We start from the raw sequence: 18,129 nt of genomic DNA on the forward strand, positions 1-18,129 counted from the left end.
ACAGCATCAGCAATGTGGTGAGACCCTGTTTTAAAGCAAAAAGTAAAATGGGGCTGGGGATGTAGCTCCGAGATGGAATGACCCTGTGTTCAATCCTCAGTATCACCAAAAGCAAAAAGAAATTTTGCCCCTTCAACCTCTGAGGACTGGTAGATTTATTGGGCTGCAAGGGAACTCGGTGCCATGACAAAAAAACAGGGGGCCCTTGCAGAGAGTGCGTGACAACGTTCAGTGCACTGCTGACCACCTTTTGCACTTAATAAATAATCGATGCATCTTTTTAGAGTTTCTAGTATGATCAGTGTTGAAAATAACTCCCCATTGCAACAAATGATAATTCAGACTCTTTTCTTCTTTTTTAGACCATGTCCAAAATGAAGAAAACTATGCCCAAGTTCTTGATAAGTTTGGGAGTAACTTTTTAAGTCGAGACAATCCAGATCTGGGCACCGCTTTTGTCAAGTTTTCCACTCTTACAAAGGAACTGTCCACACTGCTGAAAAATCTGGTAAGACATTTCATACATGATTAAAAAGAATTACAGCCTGGCCAAAGCATAAACCAGATAAAGAGCGCAATTCACTCTCCCTTCTCCCCCAACCCTTGGTCCTTAGGGGTGAAAAATAAATTAGTTGTGAAGTCCAGGTATGGAGGTCATGTTTTGTTTTCGTTTTGCTTTTAAATTTTATTGTGAAATTCCTTGAATTTGAACCTCTAGCCCAGCTGATAGCAAGGTAGATTTATTGAAGATGAGATTAAACAACTTAACCTGAGCCTCCTTTCCATGCTCCACTGACTTTTTAAGATAACCTTGAGCAACTTTTGCTCTTTAATGGGTTAATAAAAGAGTGATCATGGTTTCCATGCCAGTTGTGCAGTAGAAATGGTCGCTGTAAGTGCATCTCACCTGTGTGAAGAGGGTGATACATTTTGGTTCCTGGTTCACAAATCACAAACCCCTCCCTCAGATATATATATCTTGGTAAAACTTCCTTTTCCTCAAAGAAAAAGACTTGGAGGTCCAAGGAACCTGTGGTTTCACCGGCTGATAATAGGAAGAACAGCTAAATCAGGGACACTAGAAACATTGACTCCAGGAGGCAGATTCTTGGAGGATCTGACCCCAGGCACTGGTGTCTGGCATCACCACATGGTGCCGCACACCCTTCCTGGCCTGCACAACACACTCAAACTAGAAGGGCTGATTCTGTGTAACACCACCTGGGCTGACCTTGTGGATTAATTGTTTTTTGTTTTGTTTTGTGTTACTGGAAATTGAACCCAGGGACATTCTACCTCTGAGCTGTACCCCCAGCCCTATTTTTTATTCTTTAACAGGCTCTCCCTAAGTTGCGGAGGGCCTCACTAAGTTGCTGAGGCTGGCTGTGAGCCATGATCCTCCTGTCTCAGCCTCCCGAATGCTGGGATTACAAGCATGCGCCACCACGCCTGGGTTGTTTGTTTTGGTGAAAATATTCTAATAGCCTCACCCATCCCTCGTGGATTAATATAATCAAGTTCTAAGTCTTAAGAGTAAGAGTAGAAGGAGGTCAAAAAGTGCCAGGAGAAAATGATTTAAGTCACACCTTTCCTCAGTTAGCCTCCGTCTTCCTCCCCTCCCCGACCTCACCAGTGCACTCTCACCTCCTTTAAGGATCCAAATCCTAAACTCAAGATTCCCTTGTGCTGCCTCAGCTACTCACATGTCATACTTCTGTGGCCTTTGGTGAGAATCTTGCCATAAATTCACTCGATACAGTTTACAGATGACAACTGCCTTTCTAGCCTATTAACCTGAATATATGGCCAGTCAGAATATTCATATTTCCTTGTACTAGGTAAATATGTATGTGGCAGTTTAATTAATTCTAATTGGTGGTTTATGTTGTTGAATTACTCTCACACAAATAAATCAGCTAATCTGAAAGAAAATAAGTGTCGAATATAGAACTACTTCTTCTTAGCCTGGTGCAGGCCTGTAATCCCTGCTGCTCAGGAGGCTGAGGCAGGAGGATTGAAAGCTCAAGACCAGTCTTGGCAACTTAGACCACATCTCAAAGTGGAAAATCGAGAGGGCTAGGATGTCACTCAGTGGTACTGGGCTCCTAGATTCAATTCTCAGCACCACAAAACAATAAAATAGAAAGGAAGGAAGGAGTATTTCTTCAGGCATGGTGGTGCATGCTTATAATCCCAGTACTTGGAAGGCTGAGACAGGAGGACCACAGTTCACAGACAGCTTCAGCTACTTAGTGAGGCCCTCTGCAATTTAGTGAGACCTTGTTTCAAAGTAAAGAATGAAAAAAAATAGGATTGGGGGTAGCTCAATAGCTACCCTCAATACCTCAAAGGTAGAATACCCCTGGGTTTCACCCCCAGTACCATAAAAAGAAAAAAATTAGGAAGGATAATTTTGAACATACGATCTAACGTTTTTACTTCAGGGTGTAAAAATTCCTTAATATTAGAATCTCTTATTCAGAAGGCGGCCCTGTCAGTTCCTCTTCTCCCTGGCTATATATTACCTTTTTGCTGGTGGTTTTGCTCAAAAGGTGGTGTGGTGGGAGGAAAGGAAGTGAAACGAGTTTCTGAGGATTCATCTTGACAGTTACAGGTAAAGGACTAGCTCAGGGAGGAAGTTCTAGGGGTTTTAGACTAAATCAGACCTGGAATCCCAGCTTCCTACTAACGAGCTTCATAGCCTTAGGCAAATCGCTTAGCTTCTCTAACACCTGTTTCCTTGCCTGTAAAAAGAACTAGTCATAGTGTTTTTTGGCAATGGCAGGACTACATTGAGTTCAGGAAATCATTGACTTTCCTGACTCATGGAATTTGCTTTAACAAATAGAAGCTTTCATTATTTACATCCTCTTGTTTAATCGTTTTGGTAACTGTAGTGTAGAAGCAGGTATCCACAGTAATAACATGCATAGGAGGTGATGGAAGCCGGGCATGGTGGTGCACGCTTGGAATCCCAGCATTCGGGAGGCTGAGACAGGAGGATCGCGGTTCGCAGACAGCCTCAGCTACTTAGTGAGGCCCTCTGCAACTCAGTGAGACCCCAGTTTCAAAAATAAAATAAAGAATAAAAGTTAAGGCTGGGAATGTAGCTCAGAAGTAGAATGCCCCTGGGTTTAATTCCTGGTATGGAAAAAAAAAAAAAAAGGAGTAATGAAATTAAGGGCTTGAGCTCAGGTTCTCTGACTACAGATCACAGGCTGTCTTGAAAGTAATGACGTTGCCTAACTGGGTGATAAAGACCCAGCTGACAGGTGACCAAGGGCTATACTAGTTTGTATTTAGCTTGCACACTATTTTCTTTTTGACAGGGGGAGGAACTACTTTTGTCTTCAGATTTCTATCATCAGTGAGTTACAGTATATTGAAAAGATATATTGAAAAGTTATAGTATATTGAAAAGAGTTGAGAGTGTTAGAAAATTAGAAAGGCCCCAATCTTGGAAATGATTGAGAACACTGAAGAGTTTGATTATGTGAACGATTTCTATCTATCTTTACTATCTTAGAAGTTTAAAACATGGATTTTTGAAAATGTATTAATTTATTTTAAAATAGCGCATTCTTTGTCTTCTAAATAACCTATTTTTTATGAAAAACTTTTACCAACCCCCTTTCCAAAATTGGAAAGGTGGCATTTTTTTTTTTTTTTACATTTTGCAATTTTTTTAACTAAATAGGAGATGGCTGGATGCTCACATGTGCCTCCGTGTACATCATGTTGCAGTGTGTGGATTTGGTGACAGTAGAGGAAGAATAGGGCACGCCTCGGTCTACGTTGTACGACAGGAGAGGAGTATCCTAAGAGCCATTTCCAGCATCACACCAAAAGTTGACAAGTGCTACTTTCTTAAACGTTCACCATGCAATTCAAAGCTGTATGAATGAGCAGTAACTCTTTGGATTTTGTCAAGCTCTTGGTGACAGATACAAAGAGCAAGACAGTACTGTACGATGGAGTGGCAGAGCCAAACTCTTCCCCATGGCCTGGGGCCCTGGCTCGCAGGCCCCCAGTGCCTCAGCACCTCCCACTAGGCCCCTCCTCAAAAGTTCTACCAACCCCATGGGTCAGATACAGATTTGGGGATACAGAGGAAAAAATAGCGGAAGCGTCCATGAACCATCAGAATACAAAACAAGTTGCTTGGAGCCTTTCAGCCCCATCCTTAAATCCTGGCATCGCTGCTCGATGTGAGGGCAGTTCACAAGTACATGGGTAACTGGCACTGACTTATGTGGCCCCACCCGACTCCGTCCCCTAGCTATCATCCCTGTCCCTTTGTAAAGGTGCACTCCTTGCCTTCCTGAGTAAATCTCTGTGCCTCATCTCAGGCGCGTGCCGCGGTCTTTTTCATCATGTGTATTAAGTACCTCATCATGTTTTGTTCAAGTCTCCTCTCTGGGACCTCCTCAGGTGGGATGGTAACTAAGCATGGCCCACTGAAAGACCCAAACTATATAGCGTTCCAGCCCATGGGCCAAATATCCTTGTCCTTCTCACTGCAAAAAGCCATTCAGTCCATCCCCAAGAGCCTCAAAATCTCAACTCTTCCAGCATTGTTCAGAGTCTCCTCTGAGACTCAAAGCAAACTCAGCTATAGGCTCCTGTAAAAATCATGGTGAAAGCTGTACTCTCTTCACGTACAGTGGTGGGCGAGGTGTGGTGGCACACACCTTTAATTCCAGTACTTGGGAGACTGAGACAGGACCCCAAGTTTCAGGCCAGTGCACGGTAACTTAGACCTTGTTTCAAAACAAAAAATGAAAGGGGCCAGGAGTGTAGCTAGTGGCAGAACATCTCTGGGTTCAATCTCCTGGACCACCAGAAATAAAATACAGTCATAGGATAGGCAAAGGGTAAACATTTCTATTCCAGAAGGAAGGAATAGGAAAGTAGGAGTGTTCAGCCCAAGCAGGATGGAAGCGCAGCAAGGCCGCTCCCTGCCTGGCGGCGCCCCGCCCCTACAGTGCTGCGGTGGAAGCCCACTGGGTGCTCTCTTGAACTGGCCTTCCGCGATGCCTGACCAGAGAGACTTGTCACATGTCACTCCCTTGGACTGCCCCGTGGGTTTGCTTCACTCCCACAGCTTCGTCACGCGTGCCGACGAGGTTTCTGCGTGGATTCTGACCATGCCTGCTTTCCTGGTTTTTTTTCTGAAATTTCAGGAGAAGCCACCGGGACCCCCTAACTCTTGCCTCCGGCATGCCTGCATCACCAGCACTGCGTGAACGTGCTGCCGGCCCAGGTTGTACGGGGCCCACTTGAACAGGGTCGCAGCCTGAGGTGCCCTGTTGGCTGAACGCTGACGTGTTTCCCTAAGTGGTCGGGCCCTGGGCTCTTTCCTACACCTTTGCAGCTGTGATGGGCACGGTGTGGCTTTGCAGCTTCCTTAGATACCCCGGGGCCTCCTTTCTCTGGTGCTAATGCAAAGCACTTGCCTTTTTATGGGCACGCAGGACACGCCCTGGTTAGAACTATGTACCCAGACATATTTTAAGAGGAGCATATGCAAAAAGTAGTAGAATTCAAGTAAGCTGCGTGGTGATCTGCCGGTGAGTGAATGCCTTAAACCAAGATCCGTTTCCTGGTTTTAAAGCTGTACTGTGTAAGCTTTAGCTGCTGGGGGGAGCCGATTGGTGGTTACCTGGGACCTCAGTACTCTTTTTCAACATTTTGAAGTTCTATAATTTTTTCAAAATTTAAAGTTTAAATCACACCAAAAGCCATTAAATTCTAGCCCCAGAGGGAAAATACTTCATATAGTACATTCATTAAATTCTAGCTCCAGAGGGAAAATACTTCAGATAGTACATTGTTATGAAAAAGTTTCAGTATAAAACCAGCATAGAAAGAAAGCAACAATCAGACTCACTTCTCTGAAATTCCTTAAGACGACTGATCAGTGATCCTCAGTTCACGTCCCTTTGCACATTTTTTGAGTTTTTTAACCAGTCTTTCTCCTGGTAAATTTTTTCCTCTAGCCAAAGTCCTTTATGTGGTCACTATTCTGAAAAAAATCGAGCAATCAGCTGTTAGCTCCCCAACGTGAATCTGCTTGTCATGTTTGATTTTTGTCTAAGCAATGCTGCCTCTTAGTGGTGAAAAGCCAGAGAAGTGTGTACATGATCTATTTTGTTATTGTTTTTAATATGTTTTTAAGTGGGTGGGCTCTGGATTTAAGGAGACTGGGGTAAAATCAATTACTCAACAGCTTATTTTTTCTTCTTCTTTTTTTTTTTTTTTTTTTTTTGGTGGTACTGGGGATGGAACCCAAGGGCTTTCTACCTCCAGGCTGCACTCCCAGACCTATTTTATATTTTATTTGGAAACAGGGTTTCTCAAGCCAGCTGAGGCTGGCTTCAAACCTGCGCAATCCTCCTGTCTCAGCCTCCCAAGCGCAGGAATTACAAGCGTGTGCCACCACACCCAGCTCTACTCAACAGCTTTTTACCTGTGTAGTCATTATAGTTTACTGGTAGTCTCTGAGTATTGGTTTTTATTATTATTTTATTTTGCTTTTGTAAAAGGAATTAATAATAGCTCCCTGTAACATTCACTCACGATTTATTCAGTATTTCCTGAGGCTCTGCACACGCACTGGCTAGGCAGGAGGGCCAGCGGTGGAAGGAACGCAACAAACAGGGCCTCTCCCTCGTGGTGTGTCTGCATTCTTGTGGCATTTTTAGAAATAATAAATGTAAAGTATTTGCTATAGCATTGGATTTAGAGGATCTGAATAGTCAATAGTGAGCATTTTTTAAAAAATTATCAGAGCCAGATACCATGGCACACACTGTAATCCCAGTACTTAGGTGACTGAGATAGGGTCACATACAAGGTCAGCCTCAGCAATTTAGCAAGACTCTGTTTCCAAAAAAAATGTTTGTTTGTTTTTTTTTTAGACAGGTGTGGGTATTACTTGGCAGTAGAATGATACCCCTAGGTTCTTTCCCTAGTGCCACATAAATGCAAATTTTTAAAATACAAGGCTATTAGTACTTTTTTTTTCCAGTACTGGGGATAGAACCCAGAGGTATTCTACCACTGAGCTATCTATACCCCCAGCCCTATTTTTTATTCTTTATTTTGAAACAGGGTCTCTCTAAGTTGCAAGAGGCCTCACTAAGTAGCCGAGGTTGGCCGCGAACCTGTGATCCTCCTGCTCAGCCTCCCAAGTATTGGAATTACATGTGTACACCACCACGCCCAGCTAGGACTATTTCTTTAGTTGACCTGCCAGCCTCCTTTAACTTGTTTATCCTTTGATTAAAGAGGCATCCTCATGAAAGCCAGCTCCAGAAACAGCAACTGCCTGGCATTTCCGAAACATGCGCTTTTCCATGCATTCATGGGCTCCTGCGTTCAGTCCTTCTACCCCGGCTGTCCCTTTAGCAGTTAATGCATTCATAATAAAGCCTTCCTTTACAATGCAGCTTCCTTGTGGAAAAAAAAAAAGGTAGAATGCCCTTGAATTTAGCTATTGCCAAGTGTTTTTGTTGTTCTTTTGATTAAATATACAGCACCAAAATTATGTTGTTGTTGTTGTTTCAAAAAACTGTTGGAAGAACAGCACTAAATCATTGCTTGCTAAACAGCACTGACTGGACCTACTCTACTTCCGTCATTGGGCCATCACTGCCTGAGATCTTGGCAAAATAGTTCAGGAGTTGCATTCACTTAATTTTCCCAAGCCACAAAATTGGACAGAAAAGGAATAACTGGTAGATTTCAACAGATTCTCAACAGGCAGGAAAAAAAATTATTTAAATACCTTACCCTTTTGAGAGTTCCAATGTAGCAGTGGTTTTAGAAAATAAATGTAAAACTTTTTTTTTTTTTAAGTAGAAGATGGCCAGAGGATTCCCATCCAGCCAAGACTCTTTGTATATCTGGCTCCTTCTCTGCCCAAGCCTTTGGCCAAGGAGCCCGAGTGCCATTTAGCAGTTGGAGGGCAGTTATTGCTTCAGAGCTGTGTAGCAAAGTAGACTTCTCCAGCTGCATAGCATTTCCTGTTTGCAGTTTCTGAGTGCAGAGCATTGTGGTTTGGGTTAAGGATTTTAAGTTCTTCTTTTCTTCCCCCTCAAATGAGAATAGCCATCAAACAGATTATTTCTCAAGTTCTTTGAAATACTAAAAACCATAGGAAGGATGGGTATACTGAATAGTAAATTGGTACCACTGGCCCCATAAACTGTGTTTTTTAAAAATCGTATGTTTTTGCAAAACAATTTTTCATAATTGGAAGGTTTCAGTGTTTGATCTACCAGCTCATGTCCTGACAGGCTTCACTACCAATTACTACTGTAGGACATTTTGTGAAGTGAGATGGTCCATGTAGGAGGGTGAGTAAGAAGGAAAGGTTGTTGTTCTTCCCCTGTTATTAAAGTCATGCATGTTTACTATAAATTTTTCAGAAGCATGAAAAATAAGAAAGTAAAAATTATAATTCTAAATTCTGTTAATATTTGAGAATATAGTATTTCTCTGAAACAATTTCATACATTTATATACAGAGCCCCCAAGCAAGTAAAGTTATCATCAATTTTGTGGAAAACTTTTGCTTCACAAATAATGATGGCACTAGCTTGTATTTATAGTGTGCTAATGATGTTTCGGCCCTTCACACGTTGGTTAGGATAGGCTGCATTAGTAAGTGAACTCCCACTTCTCCATGGCTTAAAAGAGTAAAGGCTCATTTCCTCACGGCACACGTTGACTGAGGTGGTCTGGCTCCTCCTCGGTTATGTTTGCGGTGGGAGGGGAAGAGAGAGGCTAGACAGCCATGTGAAGGCATCTCGCAGCTCTCCCAGCTGGTTTAGTTCTTGTCTCCACCTGGCCACAGGGAACCAGGAAATGGCAGGGAGAAGATGGAGTCTTTGGCAATCACTGCTGTCTGCTCTCTCTCCCTCATCTCTGTATAGCCTACACCTCACACCAACTCTGCCAGCTGAGGAAATTGAGGCACAGTGTCAAGTACATGTAAGAGCCAGCATTCAGACCCAGGTGTCCACTGCAGATTACGCTGAGCTTCCTCTCAGAATATATGGCATCCTCCTGTGGACATGGGTTAAAGGTTATATTGATTTTGATTTTTTTTTTTTTTTTTTGTGTGTGTGTGTGTGTGTGTGTGTGTGTGTGTGTGTGGTACTACTAGGGTTCCTGGAAACTCTTCTACCTCCGGGCTACACTCCCAGACCTATTTTTTATATTTTTATTTGGAAACAGGGTCTCTTAAGCCAGCAAGGCTGGCTTCAAACCAGCGCGATCCTCCTGTCTCCGCCTCCCAAGTGCGGGGATTACAAGCGTGCGCCACCACACCCGGCAGGGTTATATTGATTTAAAGAACAGCAGTTAGAGCAGTGGTACAAAGATGTTGCAAAGATACGGCAAGTGCTGTTTTTAGATAATTAACTTTCTCTCTACATGTTCTTCATCTCAGAAGCCTCCACAGCAACTTGTCCAGGCCCAAATGTGGAGGTACATTGTGAAAGCAAATACACACATTTTCATTGGCTCAGAGAATTCTGCCAGACTGTGCCCACATTCGCTCGTTGCCCCTTGACTTTTCCTCGGTTTCCGTCTCAGACACGTCTTCTTTTCCAGGCTCTGTCGCTCTCCTTCCGGACTCGGTTGTGATCTGGCTTGAGTTCCACTGTGGGCATTTCTTCCAGCTCTACTCACCTGTCTATTCCAGTGCCCTCAGACGAGGCCACTCATTCCAGACCCCACTTTCGAGTGGCTGCAGCCCAGTCATGGCACCTTCTTCTGGATGGATGTCAGTCAGCACTGGAAACACAGAGATTAGCAGGGGCAGCATGGCTGAGTTTCAGGCTCTGCTTGTGCATGCTGGGTGGTGCATTGAGCTGTGTACGCTATGCACGGCCATACCCAGTAGCCAGGCCCAGTGTATCTGGCTCCCTTCTTACCTTGGGACAAAAGCATCAAAGTAGGAGACTGAAACACCAGTCCTCTGCCTTGTTCATTGATAGGAGTTCTGCACCGTAGAGGTCCACCTGTTCCTTATGGAGATTTCAGCATATATTTGTATGTTAGGGTGTCCTACAATAAAGAAAGCTGTCTAAGCTGGGCATGGTGTTACCCACTTGTAATCCTAGCATTTGGGAGGCTGAGACAGGAGGATCGCAGTTTGCAGGCAGCATCAACTACTTACTGAGGCCCCTTGCAACTCAGTGAGACCCTGTTTCAAAATATAGAATAAAAAATTAGGCTGGGGGTGTAGCGCAGAGGTAGAATGCTCCTGGGTTCCATCCCCAGTACCAAAAAAAAAAAAAAAAAGAAGTCTAATTCAATGCTTCCTAACGTTTGAGCAAAAATTTTCTGTTGCTTAAGAAACATTAACTTTCTATCTGGACCACTTTGATAAATTCTAATTTCGATATTTTGCTGGATCATGTGATTCCTTGCATTTGTCGGTTTTGTTTGTTTGGTGTTTTGTTTTGTTTTGTTTTTGGTGGTACTGGGTTCCTGGAAGCCCTTCTACCTCCAGGCTGTACTCCCAGACTTATATTATACTTTTTTATATTTGGAAACAGGGTCTCTTAAGCCAGCGCGGCTGGCTTCGAACCTGCATGATCCTCCTGTCTCCGCCTCCCAAGCGCGGGGATTACAAGCGTGCATCACCACACCCGGCTGTCATTTATTTTTTTAAACTTTATTCTGTTTTACTTCTGCCCTTCTTGAATTTATTTCTATCTCAGTATATAGCTTCTGATTGTTTTTCAAAGAGTTGATTATTGCTTGCCGCTTTTTTTTTTTAACCCAGGGGTCTTTTACAACTCTAAACTATACCTCCATCTCTTTATTTTTTATTTTGAAACAGGGTCTTGCTAAATTACCATGTTCTGTCCTTAAACCAGTGATCCTCCTTCTCTGTCTCCCAAGTCCTGGGATTACAGGTGTGCACCATCACGCCTGGCTGCCTTTTCTTTTTACATTACATTATACTCTCTGGTACCTTTAGGCCTACTAATTCAATCTTGATAGTATCTTACTACATCTTCTACTAAAAATGAGGCCCTCTGCAACTCAGTGAGACCCGGTTTCAAAATAGAATAAAAAATAGGGCAGAGGGTGTAGCTCAGAGGTCAAATGTCCCTGGGTTCCATCCCAGGCCCGCAAAATAAAAAAAAAAAAAAAAAAAGTGAACGAACCTTTTTGTTGACTTCTTGCTTCAGTGTGTGTGAAGCAACTTGAAAAACCTGGAAGTTTGGCAAGTGGGCAAACGTAGCTTGGCTTTGAAGCCAGGTATAACTGTGTTCAGATCTCTGCTGCACTGCCCCTGGTCATCGGGACGATTTGCTCATCCTGAGAGTGGGGGTGGTAAGGAAATCCTCGCAGAAGAGAAACCCTTGAGCCCAACCATAGATACATAACAGCTATGTATAAAACTCTGTTTTCTTAAGCTAAAGGAGATTGTTTTTCTTAAGTAGAAATATTAAATAGCATTAAACAGTGGTTGGCACACTTCTTAGACAGTGAGGTGAGAGTCAGTTCAAGTCAGTATTTAGAAAGAAGCTTTCTAAAGCATGTCCTTGGCTCAGTGGGGCCTTGCCCATGCCACTGTGTTCTAGGCTTTTAGCTGAGGATGACTCTCCCTTTCTGTGTTAAGAGTGCATGCTCAGAATATTTTAATAATTTGCTCTAAAGCACTATTTAATTTTACAAGGAACAATAGACATGGGTATGGGATCAAATTTTTGTTTTGGGGTTCCCAGAAATAGGGGAAGCTTTTATTTGCTTTTCTGGTAAGACTTGGTATCACAGGCATAAATTCTAAAAGGATTCCTTTTCTGCAAGGTAGCCTTGAGATATATCAGCCAATCGATAATGAGTCTCACAATCACTGTTCGGATGGATTCTTTGAACTCTCAAGGTTTCAGTGAGGATCAAGTGGAAGGAGTCTTAAAACTTAAAGACAGACCAAGTGCCCAGGGCGGGCAGTCCAGGTGAAGGCAGCCACAGGGGGCTCTGTTCTCTTCTCAGTTGAATGATGCCAGTAGGGCATTACTGTGGCCTCCCAGTAGGTGGTAAGCCCTTGTGCGCTTTCGTGTTTATTTTATTAAAGACTTTTTTTTTTTTTTTGGTGGTGGTGTTGGGGTTCCTGGAAGCCCTTCTAACTCAAGGATACACTCCCAGACCTATTTTTACATTTTCATTTGGGAACAGGGTCTCCTAAGTCAGCGCGCGCGGCTGGCTTCGAACCTGCGCAATCCTCCTGTCTCTGCCTCCCAAGCGCGGGGATTACAAGCGTGCGCCACCACGCCCGGCTATTAAAGACTTTTTAATTGTGTAAAAAGGGTACTTCCTAAGTAAAAGTTGTTGTAAAACATACAGTATGCAATAGAGATGTTCAGTGAAGGCAAGGAAAATGGGATTTGATATCACTTACAGGATGGCTTTGTTTTAGTTTAAACACAGCAAATTACAGATGACATGCATGGAAATGAAGTTAAAGATCTGAAAGCTGATCAAGAACAAGGTGATTATCATTTCAAGAGCACCACAGAGATCCTTAGGGCCGAGAGGACGTTTCCAAACCTCGGCCTAGCTATAAAGGCTCTCCTGCCTCTTGCTTTCGGATTTATCTTGGTCTTAAAAATCTTAGCTACTCCCTTTTCTGTGTGATTATCCTCAGATGAAATCAGATGCTGTATATAAGGCAGAGGAAAATGGTGCTTTTATTTTCACTCAATGTAGGAGATGATGTTAAATCTAACCCACCATTTACTTAAATTAAATTAGACAAAATATAATTGCATTATTTTAAGTTAAGGAATTCTCATATTCCCTTACACGCCCACACCTACCCATATTTCTCTGTAACACTTCCAGGAAAACGGTACTTTCTGCTTAAAGTGAGTCTTGTCAGTCGCTGATGCCTCCAGCATCTGGTATAATTTGATTCCTGCTCTCCCTCGGGGCTTTCCTCGATCCTCCAGAGCAATCACTCAGCTCTGTGCTTTCTGCATGGCAATCTTGTCTTAGACAAGTGATTTCCCCTCTCTCTCTCTCTCTCTCTCTCGCTCTCTCTCTCTCTCGCTCTCGCTCTCGCTCTCGCTCTCGCTCTCGCTCGCTGTAGAGCCTCCCTCCAAATTTGGGATTTCTTCTACTTTGGCAGTGGTTCTCAGACTTGACCTGGATACCTTTTACTTTGAGATCTTATTAAAACTTAGGTCTGCCAGGCACAGTGCCGGCACATGCCAATAATACCAGTGACTCTGGAGGCTGATGCAGGAGGATCACAAATTTGAGGTTACCCTGGGCAATCAGTAGAACCTTGTCTTAAAATAAAAATAAAAAAGAGGGCTGTGGATGTAGCTCTGTAGTAGAGCACCACAGGGTTCAATCCCTAGTAACACACACACACACACACACACACACACACACACACACACACACACACACAAAGCCCACTTCAGTTTTGTGGTCCACCCTCAGAGTTTCTGATTCTTGTCAGCAGGTTTCCAGCTGGTCCTGACACTGCTGGTCCTAGGACCCAGCAGGAAAGATTGCCATTCTGGACAGAGGTTCAGAGTCCTAGTGTTTTAGAGTAGCTGCAGCAAATCCATGGCCCTGCTATTTTTTGCTTTAATACATAAAATCGAATTTGTATCTCTCATTAAATAATGAACAAGTTAAAGGAGAAATCGGTTGTTGGTTGATTATATCGCCCTCTTGTGTTTCTGTGTTATATTTCTTTGAATAACTTTCTGAATGTAAAAATAATGCCAGTTCATTGTTGAAATGCTAGAAAATACAAGGAAAAAAAGATAAAATAACCACCTATAACTTTCCAACCCACTGTCCACTGTTGAAATGTTGAGTTAGATATATTCTTGTAACTTTTTATTTAAGTCGTGCAATTTTTAAACATTGGGCTCATACTACAGTGCCAAGGTTTCCCACCTACTAATATATTTTGAAAATGTTCAACTGTTTTGTAAAATACTATCCAGGGAACCTTTACTAGATGGAAGAATACAACTTCCTAAAGCAGAGTTGTCCGTACTGAATCCAGTTAAGGAGCCAGGCTTCTGTCCACTGTCCAAAGGGGCTCGCAGCATCCACAGGTGCCAACCACAGGTGTTTGTTGTTTTTTTTTTTTTGAACAGTGGTACAATACTTAATTTATGTTTATACCATAATTCACTCAATCTCCTATTTTGAATATTCCTATTTTTTCCCCTGCCTAAAATAAAATACTGAAAACTTCATTCAAAATCAGTATCCATCAGTAATGTTTATTTTTATCAGTCTATATGACGGTTTGAATTCAGTCGAATATTTTCATTTCCCTCCCTCACTACCATCTGAGAGTCAATTAGAAGATGTGGGGGAAACTGTTGTAGCCTGAAGCCCCATCAGCCTTGGTTGGACACTTGCTCTGGTCAAATGCAGTAACTCACATTCAGAAGTATCTGAACTATCAGATACTTCTAGGAGGGTGTTTTTATACCGTGCCCCTGGTTTTGTAGTGGTTTTGTAGCAGGAACTGTGGGCTGTACCAGAAAGTGTGGGGGTTTGATGGGAGTTACACGTTGTCTTTTCTGATTCCAGCTTTACTACCAAACTGTTGAGTTGTTGTTTTGTGTTTCATGTTGAGTGTGGATGAAGGTGGCCCGCGCTGGCACACTGGGCATCTGCCTATTGCTGTTTCACTCTTTGGGGCTAGATTTTCTTACTGTGCTCAGTTGCATCTCCGTAGCTCATTTTTGGCTATAAGATACAGAAATATCTCGCTTTGTCAGTGGCAGAGAGGAAAAGTGGCCTTCTTTGCCTCCCAAACCCAGGTGCAGGCAGCTTCTGGCCTAGTACAGATCTCCCAGCATCTCCCCTTTTCCCCCAGGTGTCAGACAAAGCCTGAGAGCCCCTGTGTGGAGGGCCCCTTGACCCATCGCCCCAGCCATATCCCAGGAGCAGGTCAAAGCCTTCGGTCCCTCTCCTATATCCTGCGTTTCTTCACATTCTGGTGCTGAGTCTGTAACACTGTGGTTGGAACAGCTTTTCTGGCTTGGAGAAGTCATTCATTCATCCATGCATTTACTCAATCAACAAGCCTTTTATTTAGTAAACAACATGTCTCCATGGCTGCCCTGTGCGAGGAGTTTGATGTAACATAGATAAAGCAGGCCTAGCTCCTTCCTTGTAGGATTGCTCTAGACAGGCAAGGAAGAAACAAGTATTCGTGAAGCATAGAGCCCTCAATGCTAGCCTGCTCTGCCAGTGGGTGAGACTAGTAAGAGGATAAGGAGAGAGTTGTTTAGAAGATGGCCAAGGCCCTCTGAGGAAGTATCATGGAGACGGGAGGGTTCTTTGCCCATAGCCAGCCAGCAAAAGGGTGTACCAGCCTGATGGTAATGGAGGTACAAAAGAGGATGAGATATAGCGCATCAAGAAACTGAAAAAGAGCTGTGTTGTGGTGAGAGCGAGTAGAGGCACTGGGGACGGGTTGGCAGGGCCAGACCTTAACTGGGAGTGTCAGCTTGAATCCAGCTCAGGAGAAGCGGGAGAGTGGTAAGATCTGATAGTCACTTTAAAAGATAACAGCAGGAGCTAGACTCCGTGGTGCACACCTGTAATCCCAGTAGTTGGGGGGGTTGAGACAAGAGAATGGCAGGTTCAAAGCCAGCCTCAGCAACTTAGCAAGAACCTGTTTCAAATAAAAATTTAAAAAGCTGAAGACTCAGATAGAGAACCCCTGGGTTCAAACCCCAGGACCAACCCAAAAAAAAGATTAAAAAAAAAAAATAACAGCAGGAAAAGAAGACTGGAGAATGACCTTTGGAATAAACACCTTCATTAATAACCTAACCACCTGCTCACTCACCATTTCATCTCTGTGCTTTTTTCTCATTAATCTAGTGAGACTAAGGCTTACTATAGACTTGGAGCACTAACTTGAGAGAACATGTGTTGAACCCAGTACTCTGTGATTTTTTTTTTTTTAATAGTACTGGGGATGGAACCCAGGGGCATTCTACCTCCAAACTATACTCCCAGCCCTATTTTTTGTTGTTGTTCTTTATTTTGAAACAGGGTCTCACTAAGTTGCAGAGAGCCTCACTAAGTAGCTGAGGCTGCCCGCAAACCATGATCCTCCGGTTTCAGCCTCCTGAATGCTGGGAGTGTGCGCCACCACACCCGGCTCCTTTTCACTTTTTTTTTTTTTTTTGTGGTTCTGGGGTTCCTGGAAGCCCTTCTACTTCCAGGCTACACTCCCAGACCTATTTTATATTTTTATTTGGAAACAGGGTCTCTTAAGCCAGCACGGCTGGCTTTGAACCTATGCGATCCTCCTGTCTCCGCCTCCCAAGCGCGGGGATTACAAGCATGCGCCATCACGCCCGGCCTTTTCACTTTTTTGAAACAGGGTCTCACTGTGTTGCCCAGGGCCTCGCTAAGTAGCTGCGACTGTCCACGAACCATGATCCTCTGGTCTCAGTCCCCCGAATGCTGGGATTACAAGTATGTACCGCCATGCCCAGCTTCCTCTGTGATTTTAATAAACAGGCTAATTCAGGTTGTTCTGCCTAGATGACATGGTATAATGGGGTGCATTGTCTTAGTATAGAGACTGCCTGGAAGAATGAAGTAGGGAAATGAACTGTGAGGCTCACCAGTGGAGAGAACGTGGTGTCACACGTATAAAGGGTGCTTTGGGGAGTCTTGAGTGTCAAGATGCTGTCGTTAACAGTTTTTCTGCCATTTAGTGTTTGCCCTTTACGTGTAAAGAAACCTATGAAGATGCACCTGGTTGCACTCTGTCGATCCCATCTTGTGCCTGGCATTCTGCACTCATTTGCATTCCCTGACCACCTCACACATAATCTCCTTAGTGTATGCAGTTGCTTTTAGCATTCCCACTTCACAGGTGAGGGAACAAATTATCTCAAGACCGAGTGGTTTCTCCTACAATACCTGGCTCTACGTGGCCACGTGAGCACCGTCACCCTGGCAGCTGAGAAGGGTCAACGCTCGCAAATCCCTGAGCAGTGGACAGGTAGTAGCATCCACACTTCTCTTGGATGTGGAAGTGCTCACAACCTGGAAGCAAATATTCCTTGTTTCCCCTTAATACCTGTGCAACCAAATAAACCAGTCTTAGTTTCATAGATCAGTAATTGTTGATAATAATTGCCTGTTGCATATATGTGGTAAATTTTAGTTTTCAAAACATTCTGACATTGGTAAGAAAGTAGTGTTCTAGTAGTTTATTACTCTGGAGCTACACCTGGCTTGTGGTTTGATCCTTCCACTTAACTAGCTGGTCTGTGTAAGCAAGTCACGTAATACGTCGTAGGACTGTCCGGAGCAGCTGCTAATACAGTGCTTGTTACAGCATCCAGCTCTAGGGCCTCATGGAAGGAACGTAGGCTACCTCAGCTAGACTATTACAGGCATGGAGGCAGAAATAAAATAATCAGCTCTAGTACAATGAATGGGAATGAAGTAGTGCTTCATTGGTTTCAGTTCTGCCTTGTTCTGTGGGTAGTGGCATCAGCCAGATAAGGAAGCTTAACACAGTTTCCCCAAAGTCACCCATGTCAGAAGTAATGAGTGGCCACACGCCTGTGGCCTTTTTTGCCTCTCTCATAATACCCCAGCCTCCTGATAAGGCACCAGTTTAAAATGGCTTCCGGGTAGTCAGTAGCTGTCTTGGGCACAAAAGAGTTAACACACTAGACAGAATGGCTAATTTATACCAGGGACTTGCCAGCTTGACTGCTGGGTGATGGCTCATTATTTTAATTGGATTTTCCAATGTGTTGAGCAAGTCAGCAGGTTTGCATTGCGTGGCTTTCAGAGAAACTGTTTCTGACTTCAGTGGAAGGAGAAAGACTATCAGAATTAGGGCAAGATGACAAAGCAGGCGAATTACGTCCTCGTTAATCAATACAGTCTTCCGTGCAAGTGGGTGTCCTGGGCAGCCCATTGGTAGATCTGCGCTGCTCTCTCCTGCTCGGAGGCAGGGAAGAAGCCTTGCTGACTCCGCACTCAGCAGAGCAGCGTGGCCACCCAGGTGAGCCCTGTGTCTTGCCTTCCTGCCCAGTGAGCTGCTCAATGTGGAGGCTAGCGGTGCTCGGGCAGCCT

The 18,129-nt window shown here is 43.8% G+C and overlaps 1 protein-coding gene across 4 annotated transcripts in view; it reads left to right on the top strand.

The window, feature by feature from the left end:
* The window catches only part of ASAP1 (ArfGAP with SH3 domain, ankyrin repeat and PH domain 1), a gene marked incomplete at both ends in the record, with an annotated part of 307,685 nt that overhangs the window by 185,945 nt on the left and 103,611 nt on the right, over positions 1-18,129 (top strand). For all 4 annotated transcript variants that reach the window (XM_080694994.1, XM_080694996.1, XM_080694995.1 and 1 more), the window contains one exon: positions 363-508. In XM_080694994.1, the coding sequence (XP_080551120.1) occupies positions 363-508 (146 nt within the window). The remainder of the gene's footprint in view (positions 1-362; positions 509-18,129) is intronic.

The sequence above is a fragment of the Muscardinus avellanarius genome (genome assembly GCF_963383645.1).
Source record: "Muscardinus avellanarius genome assembly, chromosome: 4".
NCBI classification, from domain to species: domain Eukaryota; kingdom Metazoa; phylum Chordata; class Mammalia; order Rodentia; family Gliridae; genus Muscardinus; species Muscardinus avellanarius.